At 40.7% G+C, this 17,853-nt stretch overlaps 1 protein-coding gene across 4 annotated transcripts in view; it reads left to right on the top strand.

Moving 5' to 3' along the window:
* p4ha2 (procollagen-proline, 2-oxoglutarate 4-dioxygenase (proline 4-hydroxylase), alpha polypeptide 2) overlaps positions 1 to 17,853 on the top strand; it is a 41,411-nt gene continuing 23,558 nt past the window's right edge. For 2 of the 4 annotated variants that reach the window (XM_079650678.1, XM_079650681.1), the window contains exons 1-4: positions 1 to 152; positions 10,058 to 10,156; positions 12,051 to 12,147; positions 12,962 to 13,113. In XM_079650678.1, the coding sequence (XP_079506804.1) occupies positions 10,075 to 10,156; positions 12,051 to 12,147; positions 12,962 to 13,113 (331 nt within the window). In that variant the 5' untranslated portion in view covers positions 1 to 152; positions 10,058 to 10,074. Of the gene's footprint in view, positions 153 to 271; positions 355 to 741; positions 761 to 10,057; positions 10,157 to 12,050; positions 12,148 to 12,961; positions 13,114 to 17,853 lie in introns of those variants that run through there. The other 2 variants (XM_079650679.1, XM_079650680.1) reach the window with 2 other exon arrangements.

Raw genomic sequence — 17,853 nt, 5'->3', positions numbered from 1 at the left:
GGCAGTACGGTCAGCCCCCACCGAAGGGTTCTGTACGTGGCAGCGTCGGTCTGAAACCCCTCTATGTCCTATTCATAACCCCTGGGTACCAAGTGAAATTGCGTCCACATACTAAAGTGTGAGCTTACATTTCAAGACCTGAGAAAGTACAGGTAAGAACACGTTTAATATTGTGTCTTAGCTCTTCTTTACATCAGTGGAAGGGGGCTGAGTCGCTTAGCTAGCGCGCATTACCGGACATGCTGTGATAGTTGTCTATTCTGGGTCCAACAGGCTTTTTGGAGGGGAAGCCTAACACCAGAGGCTTAAAACCGTGTGGTACCGAGCAGTTTAAGGACTCGTAATTTTCTGGAGGTCTGTTTATTTCCGACATGTTGGCTTCATTGTAAACCTCCAGGAGGTGGATGTTACTGTGTTGCACAAGTGGAGAAAGTTTGGAAATATAGCTAGAACTTTGTGGGAGAGCATCTCAGTGACAGTTACTTTACATGACATTGTTGAATATTTACTCACTTCTTTAACGCGGACGGTTACAGGAATTTTTGAATGTTGGCACAGTAGGATACATTTTTAGCATACAGTCCAGGCTGTTTTGCACAGGCTGCAAAGACATACATGAGACCCGAAAGAGCTGAAAGTCTCAGGGATTTCTAGAAACAACGATCTGACGTCACGGGACGGCTACTATCCAGCTGTGAGCAGAGTCGGGGTCTGCAAGGCAAGGCGCAGGGCAAAGTCGTATTTTTCTGTGACAATTTCGGTGAGGTCTTAACAATGATTGTTACCTAACTAACCACACTTTACAAATCTATCAGGTTTTAGATATCATTTATGATATGATGAGTCGGTTTACTCATATCAATGTGTTTTTATTGGAACTACTTTCTACCAAAGAAATAGTGCCAATAAGAAAGTGTGTCGAGCGTGAGCTGTGGTGATGGTTCAGAGTAAGGGGAAATATGTTATTATTTAGAACTACTTTCTAGCAAATAAATAGTCCCAATAGAAAAAGTGTCAACCTTTAGCTGTGGTGATGTTTCAGAGTAAGAAGACACTGGCTTTTGAAAGACATGTTGCTGATGATTTTATATTTAGCACACTAGACAGAGGCTTTGTCCACCCTTGTCAAATGCCACAATATATCACTGTACACACATCCCCAGAATAAAAGGTTGCATGCACACTAGGCAAATGTTGCCCTGCAGTGATTTATGTGTAGTATAATGGCAGTAATCGGAAATGGCATAAATGGAGGGCACCAAATAGAGGGATGTCATAACATAGACTGATGTCTTGCTAGATTGCTATAACTGCTTTATTAATTTGTGTGAGTCTCCGTCTGATGCTTCCCCCTTCCATTTATACATTTAATTTGCCTTAAGTGCCCGAGTCTGGTTGTCTTTTTATTCTAAATATTGAAGCCATGCTTATCTAAATGTCTGGGTGATTTACATGTACATCTCTTTATTTATCAAAACCTTATTTATATGAGGCTTTAGTGTTTGCATACCAGAACAATTTTTGCAAGAGGATGGTGTGTTTGACTACCCTTGCACATATAAAATGTGTGTGTGCGTGTGTTGCTTATGTAAACTAATGCATGCTTCTTCAAGCCTGTCTGTCTCTTTATGTTAACATATGGCTCACGCTCTGTGATCAGTGACACCGGTACAATCAGCTCATACCAGGTTGAAATGAACATCTTTGCAACACAGCATTCTGGTAATAAATTACTCTGTCTTTCTGCCACGTTGGGATGTTTAGTCATGTCTGGGACACATTTAGAAAATGGTTGTTCTGAAGGAAAAAAAACATCTTTCATATTTTAAGCTGCTTTGTAGCTGCAGATGTTTAAGCTTTCATAGCCTCTGAAACAAGTTGTCCTTAATATCAACCACATATGGCCAGCAGGAATCTTGGACCTACACCTGGAAATCATTTGAACAAGGGATGTCCCGATCACCTTTTTTTGCTCCTGATCCGATTCCGATCATTCGATTTTGACAATCTGCCGATACCGATTTTTCCCGATCCGATCTTTATGCAATGCATTAAGAGAGAAAAAAGGTAACAGATAACGGCTGGTCATCCAACGCGATGAATTCAGCTATCTTGGCTGTTCTTCTTTGGGCCTTTTCACTGTTCTGGGGCAGTTTCTCTTTCCTTTTAAAAGTCTCTGAAAGTGTCGGTTGTTTCAGTGCCGTTACCTGAGTGGCCGCTGTGTACTCATCGTGTTGTTGCTTGTGTTTGTTTCTCAGATGGCGTATTAGATTGGTCGTGTTGAACGTAGCACTGTTCTTTCCACCACGCGGAACCTCCGCCTTGCAAACATTGCATCTGGCTGTTACACTGCCTTCGCTTTCAATATTATAATACTTCCAAACTCCTGACATTTCCTCTGTCCCGACTCCCGAGTCACCAGCTGAACGTAGCCTCTCGTTAGCTTACTGCTACTATTAGACACTGCGCCCTGCCCACACTGTTGCCAGATTTGAGAGAAATATGCAACCAGGTCTATGAAAACAAGCCCAAAAGAAGCAACACACACATGATGTTGTGTAATTTTAAACCAAAACCAAGGCCTCAGGATGACTTTAAGACTTGAACATGGTCATTTTTGTTTTGTAACATTAAATAATAATACAAAAAAATAATAATTCCCGATCCCCGATTTTTTTCTCCCGATTCCGATCTTTTGAAAATCGGATCGGGACCAGGGTTCCCGTTAGAATATTTTTTCGCCGGTCAACATGTCCGTTAAAGTTTAAATCTTCCGGACTAAATGAGAAAAGTGCCGGTCAAAGTTCTTCTTTGTTATTTATTGTGCTTTAAAACAAATTGATATGATTCAATATTAAACAAACAAATTATAATAGATGAACTACATTATTCAAAAGTGAACAGTAATTTACAATAACACGGGAATAATAAACGGAGCGCTCTCTCCCTCTCCTGACAGTCCGTCAGTATCATGCAGCTCGCGGATCAGTAATGAGTGACCCGACAGTAAAACTAAACATATCTATAACTAGTTACGGTAGTTTGAGAGGTAATTAAAATAGCTACGTGTGATATTCTAACCTGAAGTGTGTGTTTTGTTCCGCTCACCGCTGCAGGTGATTATGCAGAGCTGCGTGTCGACTCGTCAGCAGCAGCTGATCTCTCTCTCTCTCGTCAGATTAGACTTCACTCGCGTTTATGTCCATATCGATCAGATCTAGCTAGTTCTAGCTAATGATAGGACTACCTGCTTATCATAAAACACCTAAACAATAAGCGTCGCTATGCAACCGGGTGAGGCCGCAAAGTATAGCGCAGCATTACGCATTTGTTTACATGCCCACCGGAACCCTGAGGCATTACCAACAGATCAACAATCAGCACAATCAACCCATACAGGACATCTCTTTCTCCACATTAAGTGTTAGACATTAGAAATTACTATTCTTGTCTGTCACATAGCCTACTCTTTTGTCTGTCACATAAGTGGCGCAAGTTGCGCAACTGATGCGGTATTGCACTAAACGGAAATTATTTTGAACGGACACTTTGACCGGAGAGATTTAGATTTGCCGGTCTTCAGCATATTTTACCGGTCGTAGTCCGGTAATTACCGGCTAACGGGAACTCTGATCGGGACATCTCTAATTTGAACCCTTTACTATATTTAGAGATGTTTCTTTAACCGTGTCCTCCCTGATATTTTATAGGGGTACACATTCATTTGGTATAGCTTTTGTCCAGAGCAAAACTATATGTGGTGTAGTTCACAGCTAAGATAATGTTGGAAATGCTCACTTATGATGTGTCAGATCTGGGACAGTGATCTTTTTTTTTTAATGCTGGCTGTATGAAGTTGCAGAATTGCTACAAAACAAAAAAACTGACACTAAGCAGAGACCCACCACTCAGGTAATCTGCTGTCTCATCAAATAATTAATAAAAAATGCACTATCCTGTCAGCAAAGCCAAAGATCTTGAATATATAATGATCTGTAACAGGTTTTTATTGAAGTAAGAAGAGTTTAGTGTAATTGCAATGACACGTTTCAAGTTTGAATTTTGATTCTTTTTCTTTGCTAGTGATGCAAGTTAAATCTCTCAGAATTGTCTGAGCATGTTCACAGCCTGTGGATATTAAGTTTGCACGTATGTGGTGTGTTATATAAAATATGCAATCTGCACACCAGTGTTGGCAGGACTTTGTGTCCATATTTTGTCTGTGCCTGTTGGGTACATGCCAGCTCTTCCTGCTGATTAACATCGGTCAGAGAAATGCCTGTTTAGGATCAACCGTCTATGCTTTATCTTAGTGCAACACTTGTGTAGAAGAGTTGGCAACCATCTCCTCTCAACTATGATGACTTAGGTGTTATGGCACGCAACTGCTTTCTGAATCCCGACTGTAGTTTTAATAAAATACTTGACATACCTGCTGGTCTTTGCTGAATGTAATGAAGTAACAATGTGAAGTGCTATGATGCCTTTGCGAGCAAGAAAAGCCACCAGGCTAAGTGAGTTGGAATCCTTGGTTTGAAAGTGTGTCTTTGTTGGCTCTGTTAAATTGAACTGAGATAAATAGTTCTATTATGCTCTGGGAGTTAGCTTTTAGTTGCAGAGGTCAACATGTGATCTGTTTCAATTAAACATTTTACATGATTATTTTTCCAGTATCACCAGTATCTTCATTTTCATTGTCTTCTTTATCCCAATCCACCCAACTTCGGAAAAGATGTGATTATAAAAAGCCAAGTTGAGTTGACACATTTCCTACAATAATTCAAGGCTTTAAAAAGTCTGAAAGAGTTGTTGGCAGTGATCCATTTGTCTTGGTTGTCTTGCTGATGCCCTCTTACTCACATCAGTATTTGCTATTATTTGGTTTTGATATTGAATTATACTCTTCAAACTCTCCAGGAATAAAAAGGATGAGAAAAGATCCATTTTATGTTTCAGCTGATTTCCGGCATCTTGACATAAGTTATTATCTGCTTTCCCCCAAACCGGATTTTTTTTTTTTTACAATTCCCCCGATTGGCACTTGTGTAACCCAGGCAGCTGTTGGTGGTACCAGCCAGGACTTTCTCTCTCAGTGATAAACGAAGCAGGAAAGAAGATGAGTTCAACTACAGATGTTGGAAAGATTACTGTCAAAGTAAGCACTTGCTCCTCAGAAACCCCTGCTCCAGTGCAGACCTTGGATCCTCCCTGCTTTGCCAGAGAGCTACTGTGGTTTCTTATCTCTCATGTGGAGCCACACCCCCATTCTAAAAGCAACTTGAACCCAGTATTTGACTTGCGAGTGGTGGTCATCATTACGCACTAAGTATGGAGAATGGGTACGTTTCTTTCCTCCAGTAAGGTTGTGTTTAAGATCATTTAACTGACCTCCATGATTTTACTTTGGAGAAACGGTGGAAGGATCCTAAGAACACAGCTCTGCAGCACAGAAGGACGTGTTGTACTGTCTATATTCAAAATATAGCTGTCTGGGCCTGTCCTCCTGGGACCCGTCATATAATATCCTCGCTGTCCTCATTGCTGTTTCTTACATTTGCCAGGCCAGGGGTCAGGAGTGTGGAACGTGGGGTTGTCCATGGAACTGGTCTCTTTCCAGGAATGTGGCAGGGGTGTTGCAGTCTTCAACAACAGGCTGGCTGTGTTTGGGCTGAGCCATCGCACAGGCTGTAAATTACAAGGAGAGAGATTTGGTCCTGTCATTTGTACTTTAGGAACGCGGTAATACTTTTCACGGCTGGTACTCATTTACCAAACCGAAAGCACTCATTGGTAAGACACTGTAGGTTAAAGTTTTACCGGTAAGAAACAATTTCCCTGAGATTTGAGAGCTATTTATGAAGCGTTCTAGTTTTTCTTCCAAAGTAGTTACTAAAATGACACCTGTGATGTTCTTTGGTGTTTTATTTTCTAGTTCTGGTTTACAGTCAACACATACAATGTAGGTTGGCTGAATCTTGGCAAATTCATGCAGCAAAAGCTAGATTTAATACACGGAAAAGCATACTGCAGTCTGCAGACAGTAAAGGCTAGGTGATTTTTAGTTGATGCTTCTGCTCTGATGTTGCTTTCATGGGTGAGGATTGTCTGCTTTGCCACGACAACTGATCCAAAATGATCAAGCATGCATAACCACATGAGGTGTTTCATCTTTTATAACAATCATGTGAGGTAGTGGATAGTTATTGAATATGCTTAGCAAGAGAGGCTAGTTGTGGCTCTATTTTCTTATGATAAATTCAGGACAACTGGCAGACATTTTTTAAAGCAGGCCTAGTTTTTACTCAGTAAAAATAAGACTTGAAAATCTTTAAGGAGGTGTGATTATATCTGAATGTAGCATTGTTTTGTATGTAAGCGTGGCTGCCGCTCCCCGCCTGCTGCCGACAAGTTAGGACAGCCCTGCAGCTCTCCTACATCATGTCAGGAGGCAGAAGGACTTCTCTATATGTTTAGAAATCATATACAACGTTTTTACTCTTAAGCCAAGAAAGTAGGACCAAATGTGCGATGCTCTAAGATCTTTGGTCAAATCCAACTCCCAATGTGGTGCATTCCAGCAAACACTCACTATACTTGTTAATGCTTAAACTGATCTAAAGACAGAAGTCCTTTCTTTTCAACAGAATTATTTGTAACATTGATGAAGTTCTCTGCCTTTCCTTATTTCTTCTTAAAAGTGATTCCATTTTCTTTTAGCACAGGATGCTCCAGCAGTTCATTTTGAGGCACATACGTAAAACATTTTGGGAAACATAGTGACTTCTTTATGTTTTAAAGCCCCTTTACAGCCCTGCACCAAAAACACCCACTGTTGGTTTCTACCATAAGGCATATCTTGTTATTTGCCTCATTAGCAGATTAATTTGTCGCATTTAAGCCAGACTGTGTTTGTTATACAAAGGACTTCACAAATAATACACCTAACACTTATTATATAATTGGCATATCTTCCTTGAAGTATAAAGTGCATTTTGTCCAGAACATTTTGTAGATGTTAATGGCTTATTCCTATGTTGACATTATGCTGATCCAGGGTTTCCCACACATAGACTATACTTGGGCGGGCCGCCCAGGTATATTAACGGCCGCCCAAGTATATTTCGCGACCCATTTAAGTTTTTTTTTAATAAAAAAAATTATTCGTCCGTGACCACGACGCCATCTGCGATCGATTAACTTGTGGACAATGATCCCTCGCTCTACGCCTCCTGCACCCAGTCCCGGACTGGCCATCGGGAGGACCGGGGGGTTTCCCGATGGCCTGGCCTGTTAAGTGGCCTGCCTCACACATGGTGACTGGCTGTCTGCATGATGTGGGCTGCCGACATGGCCACTGGCATACAGATCATAAATCAAAGCCCTTGATTGGTCTGTGTGTCATTCAAGCTCGGGATAACCTCAGCTCAGGTGAGGTAAAGGACTCTTGAGTGTTTAGAGAGTTAACTTAGTCTAAGTTCTCAGTGGGTCTCAAGCGGTTTGGTCAACATTTATGTAAACACATATTTCCATTTGAGAGGGTAGTGATTAGTAAAATATGCATGAATAAATAAATAAAAAGTTAACTAGGTGAAAAAAGGTAAGATACACTTTTAAAACTTGTTGAGAGCTAAAACTAGTCTTTGCTGCTGCCCCAAAGAGGAAAGGGTGTTAAGAATGTCACAAGGCTCAGGACCCAAACGCACAACACCAGAAACAGGTCAGATTAACAAGGTCTTTTAATTAAGGTCAAAACACAAAACGCTCACTTGGAGGATCAAAACTCTAAACAAAAACATCTACATGGACTATCAAAAATATACTTAACACGATCAAGGAATGACTGGCAGGCTTGACGAGACAAGACGAACTGGCACAGGACAAAGGGAAACGCAGACTATATATACACACTAGATAAGGGGACACAGGTGGCAACAATTAAGGGAGGGGCTGACAATCACACTGGAGGGAAAAACACACAAGGGCAGGAATGCTCTGAAACGAGAGGGAAAGGTTACTACAAAATAAAACAGGAAATCACAAGACAAAGCAAAAGACAAAAGGACTGAACTAAATAAATTAACTTAACACAAATGTCTAGACACCATAAAGGGGGGAGAGGAGGGAGACAGGAGAGGCTGATTCAGGAGCACAGACACACTCACAACTATAAATGAACCAAAAATAAATTAATAAACAAGTTTCAGTGTTTTTTTCAAATTGGAAATGGTATGTTATTGGTTATGGCCATGATTTTATGATTATTTAAATGTATACAGTTCTGTTTCATATAGGTGTTTCCATAGATCTAGTCTCTTTATTTCCCCCTCAAAATGCACCAGATTGATGCATTTAACTCCAAAATTTAAAAAAAAGTCTTACTGGGGGAACATGCCCCCGGACCCCCCTAGAGGATTTGAGGTCAACCCCCACTTAAAATCACATTGATAGCTTCCTAAATACGTTTATTTTTTAAAATAGTAACCCATTTCCATATGTTTATGTGTGGGTAGTAGATTTAAACTATAGAGCTATCACCATGGGCCCTGCCTGTACCTGTTCGCTCTGCCATCGCGTGAAGGGTCTGCTAACAAGCGCAACCACCACCCCCCCAATTATATTTCAGATCTGTGGGAAACACTGTGATCTCTTAGCGTCTTTTGGCTTAAGGCTTAAAATAAGTTTCTGTCTTATGCGATCTTATATGATCTGCAACAATAAAAAGTCACTTTGTATTTGGGTGTCATGAAGGGGAAATGATGTCTTTTCTCCCGAAGCAGATTCCTCTCAAAGCTATTGCCACACTTAAAATGAAGGTGCCACTTTTCTGCTTCAGAACCCCCGTCTCGCTAAGCCTTTGATAAGATAGCGGTGTAGACAGAAGTATGTGTGTGTGTAGTCCTACATGGGGAAGTATGGTTTTATGTGTATGTGCACACTTTACGAAGTCAGCAGTACAGTCATTAGTGAGAAGTGATGTGGAGATGCAGGATTAGACTAAATACAAGAGAAGAAAGTGGAGCAGTGTCACTTTCCCCTCTTAGATCACAAACACAGCTGGTTTGAGGGCTGGACTGTGAGCAGAGACTTTCTGCCAGGTGATACATCATTGTTCAGTCCAGCTTTTTCAAATCTAGCTCTGTAGTTGGCTCTTCAGCAGCTGAAAGTCCACAAAGTGAATGTTGCTTCTATCCTTTGAAACAATCGACTTTATACAGCTGTTTGAACTAGGGCTGTCTGCTCCATATCAACCACGTAGCTTGTTTATTCTACATTTGCTGGGTATGTTACACACGTTTTGACACAGTTAGTGACTTGCTGGTGAACAAAGTGAAGAATGAAGTATCTGAAGAGCTAGCTTTGTTTGTGCAATAACAATAAAGTTGAATCTAATCTAATCAAAGTAGACAGAGATTTATAAAGTTATGGCCTTAGTCATGACAATTCGACCTTGGTTGAACTCCTGCGTGGAAACAAAAAAAGGGAAATGAACTTCTACTGACCTTACATGAACCAGATGTTTGTACATTGGCCTTATTCCTTTTTTGTTCCTATATGGTTCTGTCTCTTATGTGAAACCTAGACATACTTCCTGAAAACGTAATTATTTCCCCACATCATCCTTTCTTAAACTCTTTTAAATGAGAACTGGTTCAGGAGGTTACTATGACAACATGCCTCCCAGTAGAAGTAGTGACTCACTTTCAGGAAACATAATGGAAACGTTGACTAATGTGGGACAATCATCTCATTCGGAAACACACCATCACTGCTATGAACTGTTGACTCGGGGGAAAAGTTAACTGCAAGAATTAGACGGTGATGTGGTATCATTTGTTTAAAAATAAAGAAACGGAATATGAAGAAGAGAATTGGTTGGACTTTTCCACAGCTTCTGTTGAATGTGGTGATTGAGAATAATAGGACTATAATAGGCCAAACCCTATCCATAGAACTATAGGGAGTCAAAACGGCTAATGCTTTATAGTTGTAACAGGAAAATGAGCTTGAATTGTGTGAATCTTTTGTGACAGGATGTGATTCTGTTTGTCCCTGCAAGGTATAGAAAGAGACAGAATGAGGAAGTTCCTGTCTTTCGTCCTCTGGGCTCTGCTCTGCTGCTGCTGGACAACACAGGCAGAGATCTTCACTTCCATAAGTAGGTTTTGATTGTTATGTTGAAATGTACAATTATTCTCCTTCCATATTTCCTTTGGTCAATTAGGGGAGTTCCTTAACTCAGTGTGGGTGTTATTATGGGCCCCACCCTTTCTTTCAACTCCCACATCCGGTCCATAACAAAATCCACCTTGTTTCACCTCAAAACATATCAAGACTACGGCCCTCACTTCCCGACCCAGAAGCAGAAACACTTATTCACGCCTCAAATCACCTCTCGTCTGGACTACACCAAGCCCCGGCAGCACATCCCCCCTACCCTCCGTCCCCTCCTCTGGCTCCTGGTCAAGTCCCACATCCTCTACAAACTCCTCCTCCTCACCTACAAATCTCTCCTTGAACTAGCCCCCTTCATTCCTCACCGACCTCCTGCCCACCTACACCCCCTCCTGACATCTGCGGTCCTCTGATTCAGGTCCCTCCCCCGCACCAAACTAAAAACCTTTGACAACAGAGCTTTCAGTGTTGCAACCCCCAACCCCTGGAACTCCCTCCCCCTTGAAATCAGGATTGCTGACCCTGTGGATATTTTCAAAAAAGCGCTCAAAACACATCTGTTAGTCAAGGCCTTCAGCCTGAGTTAACTTTCTACTCTTGCCTTTGTTCAATCTGTTTTTTATCATCTTATTTCCTCGCCCCTGTTGTGTGACTGTTTTCTTTTTTGTCCCCCCCCCCCCCCCCCAGCCCCTCGTCCTATTGTAAAGCTTCCTTGGGTTCCTTGAAAGGCGCTATGTAGATCCAAGTTATTATTATTAGTGTGTCAAAATTCCAATTATTACAATAATGCTTTTCATTTAAAAGGTGACATTGTGGTACTTAGCTATAAATATGTATATTGACCTTAGAAGGCTGATAATAACATGCATGTTTCCATGAAAGCAATACTCTACTCCTATGGTGATTACAATTTTTTTTTAGTTTTTGGTTGCGTTTCCGCTTTAAGCTTTTTTATGTAATTATGTCACATTTTTTCCATCCCATTTATTCTGGATGCACGTCATCTCATTTTAGTTATTTGAAAAAAAAACGTTCTAATAGTCATAATCATAGTTTGATTGACTGTTTTCCTGAAGAGGGGCATCAGCAGCTCAGGAATGCATGTCTTCACTTTCCCATAAAAAACGTCTTTAGAAGGAGGATGTGGTGAAGAGGCCCGTTAAGTCTGCATTTATTTTGAATAAAACTGACAAAACTTTTAAGCGAAATCCTTGTGGTCCACTTACGCCTTAAATAGAATTTGTAAACGGAAAAAACATCAGAATGATTTATGCTGGTCAAATATAAATGTCTTTCTCCACCTTTTACAATAAACAATAATACAATCATGCAAATATCCCCCAAAATGTTTCCTTTGTCCAATTCATTCCTATATCTAGTATGTGAGCGGATCAGTGATTTATAAAAACTGCACATATGCTATGTATACATTGCTCATTGTATTAGTCATTTGAATACCCTTGATTCAGAAGCGATGAAAGTGTTTCCTTATTCCTCCTCCCTGGCAACCCCATGTATATTTATGATGGCTCAGTGTTTTCATGGAAGTGTTTTAGATGCTACTTACACTCTCCACTCAAAGGCTCAATGAGGAATGCCTGGCTGTAGTTTGCTGAGTAATTCTATACAATTGAAAGCTGTTTGTGGCTGAGCATTTATTTTAACTTCGGTTAACATGCAGTCAGTCAGGTTCATCTCCTGCATGGGCTCATGTGTGCTTGGGATTTGCAAGGAAAAAAGATTGTAATTTAAACAAATGTAAGTAAATACAGAGGGTGATGCTGATGTTATCTCTAGTGACACCTCACACTCACCTTCTCTCTCTCTCTCTCTCTCTCTCTCTCTCTCTCTCTCTCTCTCTCTCTCTCTCTCTGCAGGCCAAATGACGGACCTGATCTACATGGAGAAAGAGTTGGTCCAGTCTCTGGGTGAATACATAAAAGCAGAGGAGTCCAAACTTTCTGCCATCAAAAGGTATACTTAAACCCTGTTACTTGACAACAACCCAAATAACAACTAAATGAGTTGCTCAAGTACTGTATTGGATTACAATAAAAAAAAAAAAAATGTTGTTTGTTAGATTATTTCCATGTTAAGCTCCTTTATGCCATTCATTTATGCTTGTACAATACTACATTTAAGGAAATAGGTTTACTTTGTTTCCCACTACAGTTGACTGAGTTTCAGATGACTATTTATTTACTTCCCAGATTTAGATTCAAAGTAAAACATTTACGATGGGCTTATAAAACAAAACACATAGTCAAAGATGAAACCAGTGGAACATAAGAGAACATGATGTAACATGGTAGGGTAATCCAAGTTAGAAAACCACTAAAGACTTTTATTATTAACAAATCTCTTGCTGAACAGATATGAAGATATACAGATGTGTTAGTGTTATGACTGTTGCTGAATAGATTTGATTTATATGTATAATATGCGGAATAACTTGAGATGAATTTGACGCTGTAATCCATAAAAAAGGTTATTTTCCAACATTATTAAACAGTATCTCGGTTTGTCGACATAACACGAGTAAAGACCAATATGGATAGCATTTACAGTGACGAGCTGATATACTGCATTTAAACTCAGTTTGATAGATTACTTTGGTGATTCCCAAACTTGGAATCAGCCCCTCCTCAATTGAAGATGACCGTGAGAGTAGGTGAGATGATTGATGGGAGGATGACTGGTGGGGGAGAGAGGAGGCGGACTCTGTGGTTATACATGATTCCATATATCAGAGGTAAAGAACCCAACATCTTGTCTGTCTGTCTCATAGCTGGGCCAACAAACTGGATGCTCTGACCAGATTGTCCACCTCAGACCCAGAGGGATACCTGGCCCACCCTGTGAACGCCTACAAACTGATGAAAAGGCTCAACACAGAGTGGTCCGAGCTGGAAACCCTGGTGCTGCAGAACCCCTCTGAAGGTGAGGGGGGGAAAGGGAGGGAAAGGAGGAAGGAAGGAAGGAAGGAAGAAGTGGAGCTGGACAAGAGTGGTGTGATTTCTTCTTGCTTGGATCTCCATGTGATATTAATGCTCACAATTAAGTTTAAAACAATTACACAAATCAATCACATCACCAAGTTTGACCCAATGTTGTTCCTGTACTAGCAGCCTAGATGTTTACTATGAATCCCATGGATTTTAAAAGGTAAAGATAGCGAAAGAACAAGACACATGCATTGACTTGAGACCACTGGACACCAGTAAGACCCATCACTACCTCCACCATAACTGCTGCAGACAGATGATGAATAACTGAGAAAAGGGCATTTTAACGAAGCATGTGCCAGTTTTCGTAACATTTTAAATCATAATTTGTCACAAATGATTACATTTTAAAGATTGACAGCACTAGTTATAATACTATTGTTATGATCGATCAGTCAAGGGGAAAAATGTCTTGCTTTATTTGTGTTAAATGTACCCGTGGAGTCTGTTTGTTGGCTACATGAATCTATGGGCCTGTTGCCTGGCTGGGATTTGACAGACATTTCCTGTGATACGAGCTATGCCAGCTTGAAAGCGTATCATAAAAGTAGTATTATTATCATCCAGTGGAGTTTCTCCTTTCTCTTTGCATTTACTGGCTAATCGTCTGAAAAGAACTGAAATTAAGCTCAAACAGAAACAACTTAAACCAGATCCGATATGTAATTGCATTACTTTATGCTGCCTTTGCAAAAAATGCATCTGGTAATATTTCCAATCCCATTGACATTGTGTGCATTCATACCACGTCTAATTATCTCTTCACGCTGTATAACTCGTCTGAAGGGCAGCATTCAACACTTGCTTTATCGGACTCTCAGCACAAGTAGAAAGCAAGCAGTGAACAGTATCTCTAATCCAGCGTGGATGTGAGCAGAGTGATTACGGCCTGGACTGCAGGAAGGAACTTTCTGCTGAACTGCTCTGCTCAAATACTTCCAGAATAAACACAGAGAGCAACGAGGCCATCATGTTTTAGCTCCAGCTGTTCCTCATCTCCGCATATGTTGGACATGTTCTCTCTTTGTGTTTGTTTGGACCTGAAAGCCTGTGTGTGTGGGAGGCAGATAGTTTAAGCATGCATGTGTCATCAAGATTAACTGAATACGTGGCGATGAGTCAGAGAGAGAAAGAGCGTGAAAGAGACCAGATTGAAACCTTATAAACATAAGCATTTACTGTATAAGACAATATTTGGATTTAGTATGTTTAATTATTTTACATAAGCAGGTAGTGTTGTAAAGAACATGCATACCCATATCATTTTTTATTTACACATACCGCTGAATACCACAGAGCATGTACAGAAAATATTTAATGAAAATGTAACATCAGCCCTGAGGAATTCCTTTTATGATTTCCCAGGATTTACTGAGCAGCAGATGGTGATATCTAATGAGGAAATAACGGGAATAAGAAGATCTGTGGGTTATAAGCATGAATACAGTACATCAAAGACATTAGCAATGGCAGTTGCAACCTTTGTTTTCATTACTTGCGGTAAACACAAGCAGAAAAGAAAGACAAAGACTAAAACAATTCATAAGAAGTAAATAGTTGATTTGAAGTTTTATTATTAAATGCATGTCATTTTGATGAATTATACCAAAACGTTTTATATTTTACTTAAGACGTAAGACTATGCGTAAGACGATAATTGACTGAAATCAATTAATTAAACTCAGTTGTAGGAGTTAAATGCTAGATCACATTTCCTCCTATCATGTTTGATGTTGAGTAGAATACAACCTTCCCTGTGTGCTTTCATTATGTCTTAACCTGGGTTAAGGAGTAGGTTTTCTTTTTCAACACTAATCCAACATTAAATTAAAACAGCATATTTGAACAAAGTATATGCAAACTTTTGTCTTTTTTGGAAAGATACAACATTAATTAAAACTGCGGTCGCACTTGTGCGCGCAGTGATGAGCGGGCCCTCGCGTCCGTGCGCCTGTCGGGGAGGGCGGCCGGTCGTCCCGGCGTCAAGCAGACGCGCGCGAGTCCTCGGAAATGAGCCGTTTGTCATTTCTCTAATTTCGCGTCCCAGACTCCCAGGTCCTCCGGCAGCAACCCGGAAACGGATGTCGGCGCGCCGTCTGGAAGGAAAACTAATTTCTCTAAAGGCTCGTCGAGGATCGATTATCGAGGAGGCTGTCTGGAGGAGCCGTGACCGAGGATACACTGATTTAGAGGAGAGAGGAGTGTGTCTGGAGGAGCCGAGGGTACACTGAAGTATTCTCCGGAGACTCAGCCAACAGTGATGTTTAAAAGAGGCGTGACGCATGGCTGGATGTCAACGAAGCACAGCTCTGCAAACTGTTCCAGTTGTGATTATAGGTTATTCAAGATGATCAAATGTGCATCACACTTTCTGCCCTTTACCGTTTGTTTGTTTACTCACTAATCACATCTCCCCTGGATGTTAGGTTATGCTTTCATTGTGAGGCAATGTTTACAGTGAGAACAGCTGCTGATGTCAGTGCAGAAAGCAGAACAGTGTGTATAATATATATCGCTCAATACTATATGTACATGTAACAGGCCTACATTTCACACTTTATTTTTAGGCTTTAGGAGATATCTACAAATAAACAGTAGATATTTGTCATGAAACCATATAGTGCTTCACATAATATAATATACAAGGGCTGTAGCCTGATACTTAGTTATGCTTTAGGATCTGTTTGTGATTGTTGTACGGTGTGTGTGTGTGTGTGTGTGTGTGTGTGTGTGTGTGTGTGTGTGTGTGTGTGTGTGTGTGTGTGTGTGTGTGTGTGTGTGTGTGTGTGTGTGTGTGTGTGTGTGTGTGTGTGTGTGTGTGTGTGTGTGTGTGTGTGTGTGTGTGTGTGTGTGTGTGTGTGTGTGTGTGTGTGTGTGTGTGTGTGCGAGAGAGATAGAGTTGATGGTGCAGGCAGACAGGCGGGTCTCAGTAGCTTAAGTCAGTATGTGACAGATAAATTGTCAAAAATGGTACATTCTCCATTAGCTTACGAGCTCCATGTTCAAGCGATCGACTATTCCTTCGCAATGTAGCATCACATTGGATATGCGCTTAAGTTGCCCTAGATTTGAATTTTTCCAATCATTTCCCTATGATGAATTAGCACAAATGTGCTTAAAATGCATGAAAAACGCCAATTTTTCAAAATGGCCAGCTTTCTGGGGGGTGTGGCTTATGAAAAGCAATTTGAAATATGTGTGCAATCATAATAGCAATGTGTATACAGCGTTTCGTGAATATCGGAAAAACTATATGCGAGCAGTTTGCAGCAATTTGCGACATGTAAATTGTCAAAGATGGTGTATTTGCTGTTAGCTTACGACCTCCACGAGTGATTTTTCTAAAATGTGCTCCGCAATTAAGTATCATATTGGATAGGGGTTGAACTTGTTCAGGATTGGAATTGTTTTCATTCCCCTAGGAGGAGTTCGCAAGAATGTGCTTAAAATGGCTGAAAAACGAACATTTTTCAAAATGGCCGACTTCCTGGGGGGCAGGGCTTATGGAAGGCAATTTGAAATATGTTGGTGCGCCGTCTCGAAGGAAAACAAATTTCTCTAAAGGCTCGTCGAGGATCAATTTTCGAGGAGTCTCTCTGGAGGAGCTATAACCGAGGGTACAACGATGTAGAGGAGAGAGGAGAGAGGAGGCACTCTGGAGGAGCTATAACCGAGGGATGTATCCCCCGGAGACGATTTCAGCCAACAGTGATGTTTAAAAGAGGTGTGACGCATGACTGGACTTGTGTCAACGAAGCAAAGCTCTGCAAACTGTTCCCGTTGTGATTATAAGTTATTTGAGATGATCAAATGTGCATCAGACTTTCTGCCCTTTACCGTTTGTTTACTCACTAATTACATCTCCCCTGGATGTTAAGCTATATCTTTTTTTAATACAACTGCTTTCATTGTGACGCGATATTTACAGTGAGAACAGCTGCTGAGGTCAGTGCAGAAACAGAACAGTTTGTATAATATATATATCGCTCAATAATATATGTAACAGGCAGCCCACATTTCACACTTTATTTGTAGGCTTTAGGAGATATCTACAAATAAACAGTAGGGTTAGGGTTAGGGTTAGGGAGTGTATAGGTGTCTGTTGTAATGAATATGCCCCCAGCAAAGGGCGTTGTGGGACTAACAGTGTGTGTGTGTGTGTGTGTGTGTGTGTGTGTGTGTGTGTGTGTGTGTGTGTGTGTGTGTGTGTGTGTGTGTTTTTCCGATCATACCCCTAGGAGGAGTTTGCAAAAATGTCCTTAAAATGTCTGAAAAACGCACATTTTTCCAAATGGCCGACTTTCTGGGGGGCGTGGCTAATGGAAAGCAATTTGAAATATGTGTGCAATTATAATAGCAGTGTGTATACAGCGTTTCGTGAATATCGGAAAACATATATGTGAGTAGTTTGTTGTAATTTGTGACATGTAAATCGTCAAAAATTGAACATTCTCCGTTCGCTTCCGAGCTCATCGTTTGAGCGATCAATTATTCCTTCGCAGTTTAGCATCAAATTGGAAATGGGCTGAACTTGTCCTGGATTGGAATTTTTCCGATCATTCCCCTAGGAGGAGTCCGCAGAAATGTCTTTAAAATGCATAAAAAACGCACATTTTTCAAAATGGCCGACTTTTTCGGGGGCGGGGCTAATGGAAAGCAATTTGAAATATGTCCG

This window comes from Notothenia rossii (assembly GCF_949606895.1).
Source record: "Notothenia rossii genome assembly, chromosome: 9".
NCBI classification, from domain to species: domain Eukaryota; kingdom Metazoa; phylum Chordata; class Actinopteri; order Perciformes; family Nototheniidae; genus Notothenia; species Notothenia rossii.
The sequence above is the reverse complement of the archived record's forward strand: the minus strand, read 5'-3'. Positions and strand labels throughout refer to the sequence as shown.